The 19585-nt window shown below is 50.8% G+C and overlaps 1 protein-coding gene across 3 annotated transcripts in view; it reads right to left on the bottom strand.

Moving 5' to 3' along the window:
* The window catches only part of LOC144147013 (phospholipid-transporting ATPase ABCA3-like), a 127389-nt gene that overhangs the window by 46044 nt on the left and 61760 nt on the right, over positions 1-19585 (bottom strand). For all 3 annotated transcript variants that reach the window (XM_077679019.1, XM_077679021.1, XM_077679020.1), the window contains 3 exons: positions 19399-19548; positions 14399-14609; positions 9241-9490 (listed from right to left, as the gene is read on the bottom strand). In XM_077679019.1, the coding sequence (XP_077535145.1) occupies positions 9241-9490; positions 14399-14609; positions 19399-19548 (611 nt within the window). The remainder of the gene's footprint in view (positions 1-9240; positions 9491-14398; positions 14610-19398; positions 19549-19585) is intronic.

Genomic DNA, 19585 nt, shown 5'->3' with positions numbered 1-19585 from the left:
TGTGCTGTTCCTCCAGCCTTACATTATTAGTGCAAGCTGCGCCAATTTTTTTCTCAGATATTTCATCAGGCGAGGAATCCGAAGTTTCAGCGGTATCACTGCCAGAAGGCTAGTTGGTAAACACGAAGGTTTTCAGGCGCGGTCGGGGGTGAACTCCAGCGGCAGCCACAGAGCTCGCATAGGAGAAGACAGAGAGAGAGAGAGAGAGAGAGAGAGAGAGAGAGAGAGAGAGAGAGAGAGAGAGAGAGAGAGAGAGAGAGAGAGAGAGAGAGAGAGAGAGAGAGCAACTTCAATGAAGCAAACAAAATTGCGGCCACTACGTGCCGGATGCGGTGGTTACCTCTTCACGGGACCCATATGCTTCCTCGGCTGCCAGGCCTCTGGAAATCAGGACGAGCTGGTCTGCCAAGGCGGGGCTGGTTAGCAAGGTCTCCCATCGCTCGTTAAGGGGTGTGGGAAGGCTGGTGGAGGCTTTGGTAAGGGGGGGGGGAATGGTATCGGTGAAATCGCACTCTCCGATGACGTGCCGGAGCGTGCCCAATTGCCCACAGAAGCTACAATCTTTCTCGTATCTCTCGGTGTACATTCTGCTTTGGAGATAGGGGTGCGGGAAGGATCCTGCTTGTATTAGATGCGACTGCATCTCATTCACTCGCCTTGTCCCTGCATCCGGCGTCGGCGTTGTTATCGGCGTCCGCCCCTCCCCCATTCTCCTCGCCGCGTGAGCTGCGCTCTCCGCCGCTCACCCCCTCTCCTCTCCGATAGCGAACACTCTCTCGCGAGGGGCATTGGATTATATTCGAATGGATTGGCTTGGATTGGCTTGACTTGGCTTGGATAGAATTGGATTAAAGTGAATTGTGTTGGATTGTGTTGCGTCATAGCCGCGGTAGACGCGCTGGCGCCGGCGCGTCCCCTCACCGTTATGCGCGCTATAAAACGCGGTGCCTGCGCCGCTCCGCTTCATCGTTCCAGCGCCGTTCCCCCCTATGCGTCGCATCTACACAGGGGAGGTGGGAGTAATTTTTTGCCTATAGATCGTTTGCTGCGCTCTGCTGAGCGATTTGAGCGGGTCAGGGTACCGCCGCCTGCCTTCCCTGTAGTGGCTGGTGATGTCCTTGTAAGTCGTTATGGCCTGCGGCTCGTGCTCGTCTGCCCGGTGTTCAACTTCTCGGGTGAGCTGGTGGGCGAGTTCGTTGCCCTCCAGCCGTGAGTGAGCCGGTGTCCATATCAGTTCGAATTTCTGCTCGGGTATGCGGCGTATTCCTCCCTCTAGTATTCTGAGTGCCGTCAGAGACACCTGCCCTTTTCTATAGTTGCTATACGCTTTTTGCGAGTCCGTGATTATTTTGCTCACGTTAGGAAGCGTGAGCGCCAAGGCTATTGCCTCCCCTTCCGCTTCTTCCAGGAAGACCGTCTTGACAGAGGCGCACGTCACCAGCGCGTCTTGCGTCGTGACCGATATCGCGGCTCGCGTCGAAAACTTGGGTAGAGAGGCGTCCGTTGTTTCGACCGAGTGGGGGCACCACATCCGAGCTCCGTGGCCTCCGACATAGGAGTGGTAGCGTGTATGATGCGAGCGGCCAGCCGCTGTTTCAGCCGTGAAGAAGTCCAGAAGCCGTAGGCTAACGTAACTGTTTACTTCATAGCGAGAGGTGAGCCGAAGCCAAAGAACAATGCCCCGACGGGCGAGGCTACAATACAGGACTCGAGCAGAGTGACAGCATGGATTCGCTGCTCAAACAGGAGTGGGTTACAGGGCTTGCGGGGGTCTTTTTATACCCAAAAGCAGTAACGGTCAAAACGCCAACAAGCGGCAACACGCCAGGAACGTCACAGACACACAACGCTCTTTCCAGAGTTCATGAGTCGTCGGTAGCCTCGGCGCACGTTGAGTCCGAGAGAGGGGAGAGAGGAGGACTCCGCTGAGATCGCGAGGCCTCTGTGTCCTTGAACAAGTCTCGACGAGCCGCTGGCAACCGCCGGAGTTTGAAGCGCGTTGAAAGCGAGGCGTCTGGCCCGGCTTGTCGAAACTTAAATGATGAGTCACCGGCATGGTGGCGCCTGACGGCTGAAAGGCGCACGCAGTCGCTTCGCCGCACAGCCGCGGAGTGATGCGGGAAAGTACGGCGGCGCTAGCCGATTCGTAACACCGTGTAGAGGGTGACCCCCGTTGCGTCTTCTTGTTCTTCTGCTTGTCTTAGCATTTCGATGAGGGCCTTGACCCTGGCCTCTCTGCTCCCGTCGTTGCGACCCGGTCTCATGTTTCTGGGCAGGGGTTTGCTTTCGATTTTCTGAGCCCAAAGATTGGGTAAAGGTCCCATTTCCTTGTGGTCGGCCTCCTGCCAGCCCAGCTTGGCCAGTACTATTCGGCCCGCCGAGGTTTGGCTGAGGCGCACTCTCTGGGTAGACAGGTGGGCTTCTATCAACTCTTCCACCGTATTTTGTTTGGCCATGTCTAGCAGCTTCTCGGTGAACGAGTGGCGCGGGATACCTAGCGCCACCTTTTTTGCTTTGCGTAGCATCGCGTGCAGTTTATCTCTGTCTTTCTTGAGTAGCTGTAGGTACTGCGCCGCGTATACGATGCGCGACGTCACGAAGGCATGAACCAGCGTAAGCGCGTCGTCTTCCTTCAGACTTCTTCGCCTGTTTGTGACTCTTCGTATCATGTTTGTGACCTGTTCTATGGTGGTCTCGATCTTGCTTAGCGCCGCTGCCGCCTTGCCGTTGTTCTGGAAGATCACTCCCAGGATTCGGGCTTGCGTGGTCGGCGTTATGTTCGTCCCGTCCATGGTAATACGCCCCTTCTCTTTCTCTTCTTTCTTTCTTCTGGGCTTTATGATTAGGAGCTCTGATTTGTGTGCCGAGCAGTCTAGACCGCATGTCTTTGCATAGCTGTGTACGGTGTCGGCCGCTCTTTGAAGGGTCTCTTCCATCCAACTCTCCGACCCCGCTCTAGACGTCCACACGGTGATGTCGTCCGCGTAGAGAGCGTGGTCAATGCCCTCTATGCCTTGGAACAGGGCTGGCAGTGGGAGTAACACCAGGTTGAAGGTTAGGACCGACCCTTGCGGGGCGCCCCTGTATCCCAGCGCTATCGGCCACGTCGTCTCGTCGCCGATTTTGATCTTTGCCGTTCTATTACTAAGAAAGTCCCGGACGTACTTGAACGTTCGCTCTCCGCACCCTGTGTCTCGCAGATTACGGAGTATGTTGTCGTGGGTGACGTGGTCAAAAGCTCTCTTGGGGTCGAGCGCCAGGATGGCCCTCGGCGTGTGGTTCTTGGCTTTTTTGATCACCAGTTCGTGTAGCTGCACTAGGACGTGTTGCGTGCTAAGGTGCCCTCGGAAACCGTACATGGTCGGTGGCATCTGGTGGGAGGTGTCTAGGTACTTCAGCAGCCTCTTAAATACCATGCGTTCGACCACCTTCCCCACACGCGATGTGGGAAAGATGGGTCGCAGGTTGTCGACGTGAGGTGGCTTCCCCGGCTTGGGAATGAAGCGCACCTCCGCTTCCTTCCATTCTTTCGGTAACAAGCCCTTCTCCCACGCTGCGTTAACGAGGTCCAGGAGCTCCGTCCGACTCTTGTCGCTCATGTTCCTTAGAACCTTGTAGGTAATGGCGTCGATGCCCGGCGCGCTGGCTTGATTGCTCTCGTCTATGGCCGCGATCAACTCCAGCTCTGTGAAGGTCGCGTCCATGTCTTCGTTGCTCGCCCCTTCGTTCTCGAGGGACGGTTTGCCGCTATTTTCCGTTTTGAAGTACTTCCGCACGAGTTCTCAGACGAGCTTCTCCCAGTCCCCATCGCAGCTGTTGATCGTTCGGGCGTCAGTTTTGTGGCGAACCTGGCACGCTCTACCATATGGTGTGGGGTTGTCAGAAAAACCCCAAGTTGGACAGAATTCCTCGCCCGTCTTATGAGCAGTGGGAGAGCGTGCTGTCCAGTTCCAGTCCGGAAGACCAGCTTCGGTTGGTTAAAAGGGCTGTCGCAGCTGGCACCACGAATGGGGTCCTGAAATGAGGACACCACTCCACATTTTTTTTTCTTTTTTTTTGCTAATAAAGAAGTTTATTCTCTCTCTCTCTCGGGCGAGGTCGCGGGCGCCTGCGCTGTTGCTCTTGAGTGGGTCTATTAGGTGCCTCAGCAGTTTCCACGTCTTTTTGCAGACAAGGTACCCTGGAGATTGTCGCAGACCTTCATCCAGTTCTCCCTACATAGTTGGATCGCATACTCGGCTGCTTGTCTGTTGAGGTCGTGGATGCGTTTCCGCAGCTTCTTGTTGTGTCTGTGCCTCTTCCACCATCGGGTGAGCCCGTGTCTGGCCTCCCACATGTGGGCGAGCCTGCTGTCCACGAAGGGAACCTGCGTTGTTGTGGCTATCTTTTGTGTGCACTTCTCGACTAGTTCGCGTTGCTTCTCGGCCCACGCCCGATATGTCTTGAATTCGCCGTCGCTTTCTTCAACATCGCTGTCTTCCGCTTCGGCTTTTTTTCGCAGGCGGTCCCAGTCCGTGATGCTGGCGTACCCCAGTTTTGCCTTATGTCAGGTCCCCTGAGGGTCACACAGATCACGTCGTGGTCCGAGCTGAGGTTCTCCCCGGTGTTGTGCCAGGCAACATCGAGGTCCCCGCGTACTAGCGTCAGGTCAAGACTCAAGGGTGGTGTCTCTCGCCGGGCCCGTGCCCGTCCTGGTCGGTACGCCCGGCTCGTTTACCACCGTCATGTCGTGTTCTGGCGCTTTTGCGGGTTGCTTCCCCCTCTTGGACGAGTACTTCTAACCCCGCTGCGTGTGAGCGGCGTTGAAGTCTCCTAATATGAGTATCGGTCTCGTTTTTGCTTCTTTCACGCAGTCTAAAATGGTGCCCTCAAAGTCGACTGCCCGTCTCGAAGGTCGGCAATATGCGTTCAGAAGGAACACATTACCGGCGTTTCCCACTTTTCTGCCGTCAATTTCGATTAGCCTGTGCTCGCAGCCGCGTTGGGCAGTAACGTGCTGCGTACCCGCCACGTTACTCCGCACCAGGGTCGCCGCGCCCTTCTCGTTGGGGTCCGTGTAACTGATGTACCCCGCGAGCTTGACTCGACCATTGGTTTCCTGTAGCGCAATGACGTCTGGTTTCTCTTCTAAGTTGTCCACGTATACTGAAGTCCCCGATCTTGTGTCTTAAGCCCCTGCAGTTCCATTGGAGTAATGTCGCGGTTGCTTTCTGCTTGCCCTTTGTCTTTTTCTGCAAGTTGGGTGGTAGCATTGTTTTTCGCGGTGGTAACTTCTCGTGGCCTGCCTCTCAGTGCTAATCGAGTCGTTTTCTTCTTAATTACCGTGGCGTGTCTGAGTTTCGCGTCGAATGTCGACATTCTGTTGGATAACCGGTTGTATTTTTCTTCAAGGTTACCCGCGCTTGTGGTTAGGTTGCCTACTTGCTCGATGACTTGAGTTACTTGGTTGGATATGTGCGCTACTTGGTTGGTGAGCTGCGACAACACGTTCATGACCGTCTGCATCGTGGGAGGGGCGGTAGTATCAGCGGGTGTAACGAAGGCCGCTTCTTCAGCCTTCTCTTCGTCCATTGGTACTACTGCTGTTGTGGGTGGCGCCTCCGGCTCTGACGCCATCGCCGGCGACGGCGGAAGGGTGTCTCTTTTGGCTACCTTTCTCTTGACCTCATTGGCGTTCCAGTTGTTACCACTACTGCTGTTGTTACCGCTCTTGGATTTATCTAATTCCTCGACACGCTCCATTAGCGCTCTGATCTGTTGATTCTGCTTCTCTATCATTTGCTTGAGGTCTGAGCATTGCTTACATTTCTCGCCAGTACATCCATACGCCAACGGGCCCAGAGCATCACATCTGTTTATGGACGTCCAAAGCGGCCGTTATTTAGAGTCTAAATTGCGATAAACAACGGACTTTAAGTTTTTAAAGACGAAAGTCTTTCTTGGGCTTCTTGAATGGGAAAATTTTGATCTGCCTCTCTGTCTGTCTGTCTGTCACGCGATTAAGCCAGCCGGCCGAAGTAGAACATTATCTGATCAATAGTTTTATATATTCAGCCAAATATACGTCTGAATCCGGTGTTAATGTTCATACTTATCAACATTGTCAAACAAGAAGAATGCATTACGCAAATATAATGCATAAAATAAATTCATAAGTGACATTTGTAGTGTTCATTTATTAAAGATTTACGGATGCTTGCTTTTTCCGATAGTAAATAAAATACTACATCAACTGCACAAAAACCGTCGCCTGATGTTGCCCGCGCTACCTGGTGGAATCCGACAAAATCAAACCGCAAAAGGAACGAAAGGTTCCACTACATTGGTTCGCGTTCCGCTTGTTACGCTCGTGGAGTAGGGCAACGTAGTTCTATAAACGTTGTAGTCGGGTTTCTCGATTCACGCGCGTCTCCACCGTACGGATGCGCTGGCACAGAGGCGCCCCACTTGGAGCAGTGCAACGCGGTGAATTTTAATTGACTTGAGCAAAGCTCTATAGCGTGTTATTTTGTAAGGAACGAGACGGAACAGCATGAGAGATGAGCGGCAAAGAGAAGGGATGCATTTACTTGCCAGGGGCGCCTGTCGACTATCGTCTTGCGTCAACATTTGCAACGAAAGGAGCAGATACGCGGCGAATTTTTTAAGCCTCCTGGCTGATCCACTGGGAAAGTATTTGCAAGTGGAGTGGCCTGTCTTCTGAGCAAGCCTTCACAGGCGAGTTATTGTGTTAACATGATCTCATTTAATTTCGACCGGCATAATGGCAGCACTTCACGCCAAAGCTTCCCCTGATGATGCAGAGTTATCCGTGCATGGTTGGAGGGAACCCGTCCTAATTACGCGCCGTTACCTACACCGGTGACGTACTAGGCTAGCTCTTGTTCGCCCGCTCGCAACATACTAATATAACGCGGTGGCAACGCACTCTGGAGACCCGGTTTCAATACTAACTCAAATGCGTTTTTGACCGTGAAGCTGTTTGGTAATCCGTTGATTTCGGCGTTTAACAAAACTCAGTGTTACAGCATAAAGCAAAGAAATCGCCGGCACCTGTAGGACTCGAACTCGCGTCCGGTACATCAACAGAGTTAGAGTCAGTCGTCTTACCAACTCGGCTAAGACCGTGAGTTAGTATCCGAAAGTCAAAAAGCTCGCTCACGAGGCTGTGACTGTGGCGAGAGGACTCACGCCACCTGCTTGACACAGAACACGTGGTAGGGTACGTGTTGCACCTCGGGCGCCTAGTTTAAGTGTGCGCGTCCCGATCATTCGTTCTGACCCCCGCGGAAGAGGTCGCCATCGCCGTGGCCATCTCTGCCCATCCTCGTGCCATTATGCTAACCGATTCCTAAGAGGCTTGCCGAATTTTTTTCAGAGGCAGGATATGCCGCCAGGTCTTTCGCATAATTGCGAATCATCCGCCTGAAGGGGCACACATCATATGGTCTCCGGGTCATCAGGGACAGACCGGGGGGAACGTCACCGCGCACGCGTTAGCCCTCATTCACACAGCCGTCACCTTCTCCGTCACGGTACCGTCACGTCAACAGAAAGCGACGTGCACGGAACGGAGAAGTGTTCAGACTGGATCTACACGGGAGCTTTCCGTCAGATTACAGGGTCGTCTGCCTAGTGATCAGTTTAGCCTAAAATTGAGCGTTTTTAATCTGAAAAGTAAAGAAAATGGTTTGTGCTCACTTTTCACTAAATTTAGCCGTAAAAATTTGTTTTCTGATTAGCTGGTTTAGCGCGGGGCATGGTCCCGTCACGTTGACGTGACGGAAACGTAGAGCTCGACCTCCCGTCACCGTCGCACCGTTTTCGGCGAGAAATCGGCCGAAAAACGGCGCCCATGACGGAAGACGGTGACGTGACGGTGACGTGACGGGGTGAAAAACGGCTGTGGATATGAGGGCTTAGCCCGCGATTCCTTATTCCGGGCGTTCACCCCCACTGGTTGCACCCCAAGCCCGGGAGCCAACCGATCACCTTCACCCTTTCATTGCGTATCACCTACAAGGAAATACTGCTGAAACACAGCCTCGGAAGAGGAGGAGGAAAAACTTTATTTATCCTATCCGTTGAGTGCAGTCACTCCGGACCAGTGAGGGGTGTCCTCAGTCCAGGACTCCCTGGCTGTAGCCGGCCTTCCGTGCCCTATTCACCAGCCGAAGCTGGGAGCAGGGGTCGGAGCTGGTCAGCGCCGCCGCCCTCTGTGAAGGGGTAGGGCTGAGATTGGAAGGGAGGTCTGGGATGTTCGGGCATGCCCACCCCATGTGGTATAGTTTTCCAGATGTGGGGCAGAAGATGCACTGAGGGAAGTATTTGGAGAGGAATATTTTGTGCCAGAGCGTGTTGGGGGGGAAGGTGTTAGTTTGGATCTGGCGAAGTATGACTCCTTCCTCTTTGGTGAGTTGTTTATGTGGAGGAGGAAACTGTTGGCGGGATAGTCGGTAGTGAGAGAGGATGTCGTTGTATGTTAGCAGGGGTTGGGGCGTATAGTTAGTGGGGTGGTTGCCAGAGGGTTGTGGCTGTCCGCAATGACTCGGTGTAGCAGGAGGACATTTCCAGCACCTCGTCCATCGCTCACAAGAATGGAGGAGGAGTGACTCCGAAAGCTTCACACAAACACACATCCAATTCCCGCAACCCTACAGAAATACAACCTGGACATCTACCCAACACCACAATGCCCACACTGCGACCAGACGAGAGATTTACTCCACACAACGTGGTACTGCATACAAAATCCCAACATGAAGAACATTACATCGAACAACAGATCCACGACACAAAGCGAGGCCACCCTGCTCAACCCACATCCAGCTTGCCAAAAAATGGCTCACGGACCCGGCTGAGAGAGCTACTCGTCGGCCACAGGAAGCCCCGGATTAGAGGGCCCGATTATGGCTCTGAGCAAATAAAGTTTTTTTTTCTCTCTCTCTCTTCTGCTTCTTCGACTTGCTTCTTCTTCACCGTTACAGAAACAAAGATGGAGTAAAGGTCGTTGCCGCAGCGAATAAGAAGCAAATAGGCTGCCATCGTGGACTTACTGTCGTGATGGTCGTAAAGGTTGCGTTCGGCTTCGCTACCTTCAAGTCTCACGCGTTAGTAATTTTTCACTCTTTACAGCAACGGTCATTTTTTGAGCCAGAAAACAAGAAAGAACAGCAACGCCGTTTTGTTACCAATAGGGGCCCTTGAGGCTTTCTCTTTAAACGGTTACGTCATGCTGACCTGAGCAGTACGTCCTCCAGCGAAGAAGCGCTTATTGCGAGTCGGCGCACATGCAGCCTGACGCGGTGGTCCTCGAGCTCTTGCAAGAGACGCACGAGGTCTTGAGGACTGGCAAAGCCAAGACGGTAGACGACAATGTGGCGCCTCTCCAGCAGCTTCTCCACCCCGGGCAGCTTTTTCTCGACGAAGCCGCACACCTCCTTCCTGTCGCACTTGGACGCCAGAGTCATCTGCAGCCGGTAGCCCTGGCCTGCATTGACGGCACGTTCCTCAGTCACAAACGGCCCTCACGATGGCATCCAACAAGCGCAAGAGGCGGGCAGATGTCCCGTACCCACCTACCCTCCCTATGTATGAAACTATTTCATCTCATCACCCCCACCTTCGTACTCAATCCCCACTCATTCCCACCAGCGAGCCCTCAATACTGACGCTCTCCAATAAGATGCAAAGAAACAAAATTGTTGCCCTCTCTTACCCTCGTCCTCAGATGACAAAAACAGCAACAGCAAAAAATTGGCTCTTTCCTAAGCCTCGTTACTATAAAAGAAGCGGTTCAGCGAAGATTAAAGGAGCCATGAAGACAAAATACAAGTTTATTCTATTCGAAAGATTTCGTGTTTTATAGTGCCCTCGCCGCTTGTCCGGATGCAAACGATGCAGTATTCACTGAGAAATAATTCAATTTAAGTTAAAATTTTGATTTTCCTTCTAAATCGTAGGTTTTCCCGGTCTGCAACGACATCACAGGAACCGACCGCTCTGCAGCCGATTGCGGCACGGCCGGACTCGACTCTCCTCTTCCCGTGCCTCGTTTACTGTTCGCAAACCTAGATGGCGCCACCCCACCGTGGCAAGCCGTTTTCGGCCTTAGGTTTCTTTTTGTTCAGGGAGAAAATGCGCGCTTCGTGAAACATTGTGCCCGCTCGACAAATATGGTCACGTAAGACACCCTTGCTTGCGTCAATCGGCCAGTGTCGTCTGAGACAAACCCAAAGCCCCGCAGTCCTGTGCAGCTAAAGCAAGCACTTCTATGTACTTCTATGTTTACGTGTCATTTCGTAACTTCCACGGTTTGTCCCACGATTCCTGCTGCTTTAAAAAGAATGTGCCCTAAATTTAGGTGCAAATAGCTGGTTCGGCGAGCTTATAAGCTCTGCCTAATTTTCGTTTGCTTTCGCCGTCCTCCGCCAATCGCAGAGCTGGCTCGAATGACATCATAGGTTCTGTTGCGGGAAATTAGCAAGTGGGTCGCATGACCATTCCCTTTTTTCCTAATTATATGGCTTATTTGAGTCAAGTTTACCTTAAAAGTGGTGTCAGTATGATTCTAATGAGACAATCTTTTGAAACAACCGAACTTGTGTTTTCTCTTCATGGCTCCTTTAACATCGCTCGCAGATCAACCTTCAGAGCCTCGAACATTTTAGATAACTCAAGCTCTAATGCAAAAAGCAGCGATTAATGCTGGTCCGTGGCACCCGCTTGCGGCCTTGGTGTTGAACAGAGGTGGGCAAAGTCGTGAGGGTAAGTGTGACGCTAAAAGTTCTCCAGTCCCGGTTTTCCCTCGCCCTTTATGGTGATAAGGGTGATGTGGGAAGTTGAGTATATCTGGACGGGACAAGGTGAAGGATGCCAGAGGTGGCGAGGGAAACCCGAGAAAGGCCGGCCTTAGGATGTCATTGCCCTCATCTGGTTCTTTCTTTCAAAGACTATATTTTTTTTCGACTTCATAAACCCAAAAAGTTTGGTCTGTCTGTCTGTCTGTCTGTCTGTCTGTCTGTCTGTCTGTCTGTCTGTCTGTCTGTCTGTCTGTCTGTCCTAGGTCCAATCATACGGCCGAATGACAAAATAATCCTTGAACGAGAAGTTTATATAGGCAACACCTTTTCAAACCACCATATCTTGAAACAGACCTTATACTAGACAACATTGTTGAGAAAAAGAAAACATTGAGTATATTTGAAGAAAAAAATCAATACACAACTGTAACTGGCAGTGTTCGCTTAGTTGAAAATAAATGTTTGTTTGATATTTGCGATAGGACATAAAAGATACGCATTGAAAACAATATATTGATCCAAAATATTCATAGAGATCCCGCGACGAGTGTGGGCCTCATGACGGCGTTCCAGGTTCAACAGTAACAAATGGTTCCATTGGATGGCGCACGAGCAGTGGAATGCGCGAAAATACGAACATACACAAATAAAGATTTTCTAAGACGCTGCGACAACAGGATCGAGACCTTGAAGAATACTGCAAGAAATGCGGTGAGAAGGCCACGCTGTTCGACGACACTTGGTCCTGCGCAGCCATATGGGGAACATGCATGAGCAACCCTTCAGCGCAGCTTATGCCTCACTGGATAGATGGGAGGCGGCCCTGGCAAGTACATCTCTACAGGACCAACTCAACCTGCTGTAGACAGCGAAGACAGGAGCATTAGCCGCCGGGGCCCTGGACATGGGGTTACTCCCATGAATTTCACTACATTCTATCCCCTACCCCATTCCCTCCTTTCCCTTTTATTAAGGCCGAGGCTTGTCCGCCCTCCGGCGTCCGTGTTCAGGGCACAGTACCGTGTAAATCGAAACATCTATGAACAAAAGGTTCACAAAAAGTCAAGAACAAAATAAAAGGTTCACAAAAGGTTAGAGAGAGTGAGAGAGAGAGAGAGAGAGAGAGAGAGAGAGAGAGAGAGAGAGAGAGAGAGAGAGAGAGAGAGAGAGAGAGAGCTCCTGGAGAGCCGTTCTGCGTATGTGCGAGGAGCATTGGACTGGACTGCAATTTGGATTGGATTGGATTTAATTGGACTGGATTGGAATAAATTGAATTGTATTGGATTGCATTGGATTGCAAATCGTTTTAGCAGCAGTGAGCACCCTCAGGGGTGATTTACGGTAAGAAAATTCCCCAGTGCTTCGCACCCTCGTCATTCACTTCGTGGAGGTGCGTGAATTTTTTTTCTCAGTGAAGTTTGCTCAGTCAGTCAGTCAGCGCGAAAACTGAGTTTACTTCAGCAAAACTCCACCGTGTTTATCGTGGGAGAAGCGAAACTGGAGTGGAAGAGTATGCGTGGGTGGGAAGGGAAGAGAGGCGTTTACGTGTCCGATGCGGTAGAAGACTATCGTCCTCGCCTACATTTGCAGCGAAGTGAACATATACGCGGCCAGTTGTTCTTATCATGTTTTCCTGTTGCCATTCATCAGTTTTGGCCACCCCCTCCCTCCGGGGCCGCTACTGTTGTCCCATGCCTTACTAGCTGCGCTTGCGATAGAGTGAAGTTTCTTAAGGTAATCGATCTTGAGTCGGCGAAACTGTAAAAGAAAAAAAAAAACACTTCAAGAAACCCAGTGAAATAAGAACCCAAGGCAGAGCCCTCGCGTTATGAAGCTGGCGTCCATCCGATTGCTTCATTTCGACATGGTCGAAAGGGTTTGGAAAACTCGGACGACAACGAAAAAATCCGCCGCGAGAAGAATGGCGTTGCTCTGCGTGCCGTAAGGCTGTTAGCCACAAGAAGTTAGGCCTAAATTTCCATTTTGGGGGTTTAGGACGTTAGGCCTAGCGTCACATCGTGGGGTTTAACACCTCAACCCGGCACCCACTCAAGAAATTGCTCGCTGAACGCCAGGCAGCAGGTACCGATTCGCACCGTACACCCCAAACCCAAGCGTTTGGCCTAGGAGTATGCCCCAGAAAGTTGCTGTTGGTATTCTAGAAAAGTGGTGCGTACCTTCAGAGTAGCACATACTCGTAGTGTGGCATTGGCCAACTATAGAAGCCATCCCGAGAAAGCTTCGCAATCAACCATCGTCATCGTTAGGCGATGGGGTGCATGATTTTGTTTCAGCCTAATATATGCTGGCCCTGGCTTAGGTTTCCCTCTCTAAGATTCTGCAGATAGCACGCTGCACTCCTCTAAACCTCGTGTTTACACCTGCAGTGCTAGGGCCGAGATCATGCCTTGCAGCCCCGGGCGCACGCAAGAAACTCTCCACAGTGAATGCTCGTCTTAAAGGGGCCATGTAGACGAAATACAAGTTTGGTTTATTAAAAAGGCTGCTGTCTACCAATACCAATACCACTTTTATCGTAAACTTCAAGTAATATAGGTATTAGAGAAAACAGATGAGCCAGCGGCAACTCCCCAGCCACGTTTCGGCGATTTCTCTATGACGTCTCTCTATGATTTCTCTATGACGTCGCAGAACGTGCGATTGCCGCAGGTTATGACGACAATGATGATTACGATGCTTAGCGGCTTCCCCTTTGTAACGGGGTGACGTTGCACAGCGACGTTAGCCGCAACGCCACTGTACAATCACCTCGTCAACAACAACAAAAAACATCCTTTATGAGATTTCTCTGCTATAGTCTCACTTCTATGTTCGCATGTCTTCCCAAATTGTTCTCTGCTCTTTTCCCACTAACATTCTAACCTTCTTTTTACAAAGCTCTACTGCTGTCCAGTTCACTTTTCTGAAGAACTTCCAGAAGCTGGATGTCTTCCTCACTGAGGACTGGACGGATGGATATCTTCGCACTCCGTTACAAATACGTCGCATGGATTCTGGCTATCTGCCGCAACATGCGCACAATCCTTCCTGTATCGGCTCGTGTATAAGCGTTTTTGTCCGCAAGCACCCGGCCGGGGCTTCAAAAAGCAATGCCGTCCCTTTGGTATTATCAAAGAACTTCTCCCTCGTGATCTCCCGCTTCCCGGTTCTGTATATATGTAAGGACTTCTTTGCGTACATCCTCTTTTTCCAAGAAACATGACGTGCGACCTCTAGTGTCCTCTGACTGTATCAATTTGATGCGAGCGTGCAGCTAACCCCCTCATTACTATGTTCTAAACGCTGAGATCTATTGCGCCACTGCTGCCCGTATTGCGTCATTGTGGCTCGCTATTAGAAATGTCAGTAATCTTTGTATTTTGTTGGTTAAAAAACGCCTTTCGTTAGTCGATGGAAGGGAGTGTATTACCAAAGGAGAGTTCTTTCGGACTGAACAAGGTTGTCTCCGTGGCCCCTTAAGTCGGTCCATCCGCAGCCCGCCCTCGAGGAGCACGGGGAAGGAAGAAGACTTGGGGACACGCCAGGTCAAACGTGAGACGCTTCGCACTCGCGATTCTCATAAAATCATCGCTCACCGTACTTTCGGCGAAGGTAGATTGAAGATCCGCAACAGCTAATGACGCTCTTAGATATTATGGCGATTCGGTCTCCCAGAATTTCGGCCTCGTCGCTGCTATTAGTGGATAGCAAGACGGTGCATTGAGCGCGGTTCTTCAGTAGGGCATCCCAGATGATGTTCCTAGATTCTGAGTCTATGCCTGCTGTGGGGTTGTCGAAAAGGCCGAACTGAAAATGAAAGAGAGGGGAAAAATGAAGCCTATCTTCTAGAAATATACATTTTTTTTCCTATTGTAACCAACGACCTTGTAAAGTCTAACTCAGGCCCTTCCTCCCTTCTTCTGTCCCATCCATCCCGTTAATTGATTTTCATTGACCCGTATCAGGTTGACCGATAGTGATTGACACTTATCAGATTGCCCAAGCAGTGGTGCATCCTGGGATGTACACTGTATGTGTGTTTCGCTCGCTTTCAGGTGATTGCTAGACCTGCATTATTTTTCAATATTTTTTCAGCAACTTCCGTCATGCCGCGTTGAAAACACCACGTGTCTTACGAATTTAACCTTAATGGCCCCTCGCTCCAAGTAAGTCATCACGTCCTCACGCTGTAACCTTAGCCATAGCGTTAAACCAATTTGGGCTGACCTGCTCATGTATAGGCCTACTTTTGATGGGAATAAAATATCATTATCACAAAGAAGGGGTGACGACGAATTTGGTACTAAAAAACAAAACAAAATGGCAACCACGGAACTGTCTGAAAAGTAGTGAATGACAGGATGACAGCCAAATGGGAGGGCAGAGGATGAATTCTAATGGTGCAGGATAATAACAGTTGTAAGTTAATGGAAGAGCGTCCATCCAGCAGTGTTTGACGTGGATTTGCAAGGAGCCGTGGTCTAGGTGTTATGTTCCCCTTCGAAAGCAGTAAGACATGGTGTGTGTGTGAGAGAGAGAGAGAATTAACTTTACTAAACTGAACTTGTCTTCAGTGTGGTGAGAGTATTTTTGTGCGAAAGCATAAGCCTGAGCCTGTACTCTGAAGCCACGTGCCTCGTAGTCCAGGCGTAGCGACAGCGCGCAAAAGCCGCAAAATGGGATTTTTTCTTGTCGGTGCCCTCACGGACCGGCGGTGGTAGTAAAAAACATGTTTATTTGAACTTGAAGGGAAGGGGAAGTGGTCAGCCTCCCATGTCCAGGAGTTCGCGAGCCCGCGCCGATTCCAGTGCTCGTTTCACCGGGGCGAGTTGCTGCACTGGTGCCGAGTTGGTCAGAGCTGACCCGGAGTGAAGTGGGTTGGGTGATGCGGGAAGGAAAAAACTTAGGTGGCAGGTGGTAAGAGGAAGGTCACACGCATGGCAGTTATGGAAAAAAGGGATGGGGAGATGTGCGAGAGAATGGTGTGACTATAGAAAGTCTCGGCCCGAAGGCGGCTATAGACATAGGCTTGATGTGGGGTAAGAAAGTGGTGGGGAGGAAGGTATCTTTTTTCTGTTGTTTGTGCAGTGGGAGAGGCTAGAGCTGTAGGTAGAGTCGAGCGGTGTCAAAGCGGTGCTGGTGGAGTCCGGGTGTCGTGTGGTGTAAATAGCTTTGCAGAGGGAAATGCCTGGTTGTGGAGAGCGCGGGCTGCGGGGTGGGCTGCTTCATTACCAGCAAGACCAGAGTTGCCAGGGATTCAGACGATTTTTACTTCAGTGTCTTCGAGAGGACGGTGAAGAAGGGAAAGAGCTTGAGGAGTGCCATGCCAGTTTGGTACCATCGGAATGCTTGGTGGGCATCGGTGATGGCGGTCAGGTGGGGCTGCTTTTGGTGGTTGGTGGTGGCGTGAGCGACTTGCGAGGACCTCGGGAACCGCTAGTTGTGTGTAGGCGGCTGCAGTGGGACGGTGACCGGTAGAGTTTAGGGAAACGAGGCTGGTGTGTAACAGTTGGGAGTACGGGCGATATTTGTGTAGCCAGCGTGTTTGGGCGTCTGTTCTATATCGCCTTGGGAGTCTCCTCCGATTGAACGCCGGGCGCATAAGTTTTGGAATGGAGGGCGACCCTAAGCCGCCGGCGAATGTGAAGAGGGATGCGTTGAAGTTGGCGAGTTGCGGAGAATGTGAAGAGGGATGCGTTGAAGTTGGCGAGTTGCGGAGATGGTGGACCGGCCAGTGTTGCGAAGGGAGTAAAGGGAGTAAGGGCCAGTGGGAGTAAAGGCCAGAAGTGTGAGCTGTGAGGTTTGTTGGGAGTCGAGAAGTTGACTGAGGGTGCTATGCAGCCCGAGTCAAAGCAGGCGGTCATCGGAGGAAAATTTAGGGTGGCCCAAGGCAGCTTATTACGTTTTGCGGATTATGGCGTCGAGATTGCTGGTCTCTTGAGGTTTGAGATTCAGAAATGGGGTTCCGCAGGTGAGACGGCTGACCATGAGGGCTTGGACTAGAAAATGTGCGGCTCTTTAAGACCACATGCTTAGCCCCGGATACGACGTATAAAGTTGGTGAGGTGGGAAACTGTGCGGTGGAATCGGGGCAGAAGGGCATAGCCTGAGCCATCCCACTGGAAGGGAACATAGTATCCAGAGCGGGGTGACTTGGGGGATAAAAGACCCACTTAGGGTGACTTGTGCGTCTGGGGTGGGTGGGGTCGGGCGGCGTCGTGTGCGTGCACGAAGGACCACGAGGGCCGAGATGACTCGCATGCAGTAGCGTCAGAACTATTTTTTGTCTGGGGGAGCAAAAAATACGCTACCATAAGCATAATCATCATCAATTATATGATTATTATGGGTGTTTTTAGATATCACAACTCATTTTCTTTGAGTACATCTGTAAGGGCTGTACAGTGGCGCTACGATGGCTAGTATACATAAATAATCACAGGTTACCCACCAACATAAAACCAAATCAAACCCAATCACGGCAAACGCCGGAGAGCACACAAAAAGGTCAGTTTGTGACTTCACGGTGACTGTGCCCTGTACGCGAGGCAACACGCATGATTCTATTCATTTTTAGTTAGTAATTCAAAAATGATGGTGCTTTTAACTAAATGGGAAAGGAGAAGAAGTTTGCAAAATCAACACATACATCCGGCAAAATTATAAGCATTTCTCCTAACCGCGAACATACTACGAGGCCTGCACATTCATTCTATCTAATGAAGGTTTCCCCGATGAATATTGACAACTCAAGTGAGTTAAATATACGTCAGTTATGCTATGAGTTAACATGTCCATACAGGTAGATTGAACCATGTGTAGAGTGCGTGTATACGCACCAAATCATTTGTAATAATTTCGTTTTGAATACTTCTGATTGTCTGATGTTCCATTATATTAGTAAAATTGAAGTGGTATGATACGGATGCGCTCATATTCCGTAAAACCTAGGTCGACCCCAAGCTCTGCTGTTACTCCAGACTTGCACCACTAGTGCGAGCTGCAGCAATTTTTTCCGTAACGTAATGATCTTCTCTGTTGATATATAGCCGCACTGCTGATATCTGCGATGACAACTTGCTAGAGCGTGAGTAATAATGAGATTTGTGCAAGCCGCTTTGGGAACCGTGATATTTGTCACACTGTTCAGTGGAGCTGGCTAGTATCACGATAGTATGAATGAACCCGTTACAACAGGCAAAGCCAATATACCACCCATGCTTTGAGACGAAAGATTAACTTGTCAAATGCTTCAGGCGATGTCCTTTCAACTATACATATATCTGCTGAAGACGGAGAACGTCAATATCACTATTTCTAAAAATTCGGGCCTTCATAAAGGCGAAAAATGCCGTTCAATTCGTGACCAGCGCCACCGGGAGTTCAACTGAATATTGTCCAATTCTTAAGCATTTTGCCTTCTGCAAATAACCCTAGGTTTCTCGCAGCCATATGATGCTCTGCATAAGTCTCTGAGTGCCCCTTGACTGGAGGAGCCGTGCTACCCTTTCGGCAAAAGAGGGGAAGCCATCGCTCCCTCTGTGCCCTCTGTTCCGACGCCCCTATTCGTAGTTTGGGGTGAAGGTAGGTGGTGGTTGTGTGGACTGCTTTTTGAAGGATGTCCCGTTGCTCGCCGCTAGAGCCTTGGGTGGTACAGAGAGTGAGATCAACGGCGTAGAACGCGTGGCGGAGGCCAGGAGTGGCTTGTAGTTTGGCGGGAAGGTGAAACAGAGCTACATTGAAGAGAAGGGGCGAGATAACTGGTACTTGCGGTGTGCCCTTTTCCGTGGTGTGGAAAGTAGGCAAGAGTATAGGGGCCGAGTCGTAGGTATAGCTGTTCTGAAGTGGAAGGTCTTTACACCAGTGTTCGTAGTATTAAGGTTTTCCAGTGTGGCTTTGTGGGTGACGTCAAATGGGCCCTTGCCGTCGAGCTTTAAAATTGTTTTAGGGGAGGTTCGGCTCAGGTGATCTAACAGCTGTTCCTCGTCAAATTGGCGCAACTTTTACGCACGCTTTGTTTTGTGAGGAATTAGTCACGAGTGGGCTTCGCGGCTTTTTTTGTTGCCCACTAGTATCGGCATTTCGTCGCCGCCTTCTATTCCGGCCTTTCTTGCCGCCTATCCGGGCCTGCACTCGTAGTATTCTGCATTGTGCCACGTGTACAAATGATGGTGGGGCACGGTGAGGCGCGCCTGTGTGACGGGCGCATCCGTAGCGCCGGCTTGCCTGACGTAGCCCCCTCCGCACGTGCTCTACGTTCTGTTATCTCGCTCTGTGTCGGGAAGGGACAGAGCAAAATGTTTTCCGGCATGCCCCACGCAATATTATATAATTGGGCATGCAATAAAAAGCATAATAATTCAAAGAAACGCCAAACACGACTGCGTTTGTCTAGCGCATTTCTTTCTTCCCGTTCATGGTAGAGTTTCATGCGTTGTTCCGCCCTACATTGAAGCCTTTTCCACTCTTTAGCACTAGCCTTTTTATTGCAGAGATCAACATTGGAGCGCATGTTTTGAGGCTGAATGGCATCCAGATAAGGTCGCGCAACCAATGTGCCCTATACGAGGCACCCTATACGGGGGCACGGGCTTACCTCTGGTGAGTCGAGCAGGGCCATGGCCACCTGCAGCCGGCGCTGGTCACTGTAACTAAGCTTCCCAGCCAGGGTGTCCTTTCTTTCGATCAGTTGGAACTGCATGAGGACTGTCAACATCAGGTCTTCGACCTCCTCGTCATCTCGAATCTGCAGTGAGTCATTAAACGCAAGTTAAATTAATTTA

The sequence above is a fragment of the Haemaphysalis longicornis genome, unplaced genomic scaffold, assembly GCF_048455015.1.
Source record: "Haemaphysalis longicornis isolate Haplotype H1 unplaced genomic scaffold, Haemaphysalis longicornis Haplotype H1 scaffold_7, whole genome shotgun sequence".
NCBI lineage: Eukaryota > Metazoa > Arthropoda > Arachnida > Ixodida > Ixodidae > Haemaphysalis > Haemaphysalis longicornis.
This window is presented reverse-complemented; position numbering and strand designations above follow the sequence as displayed.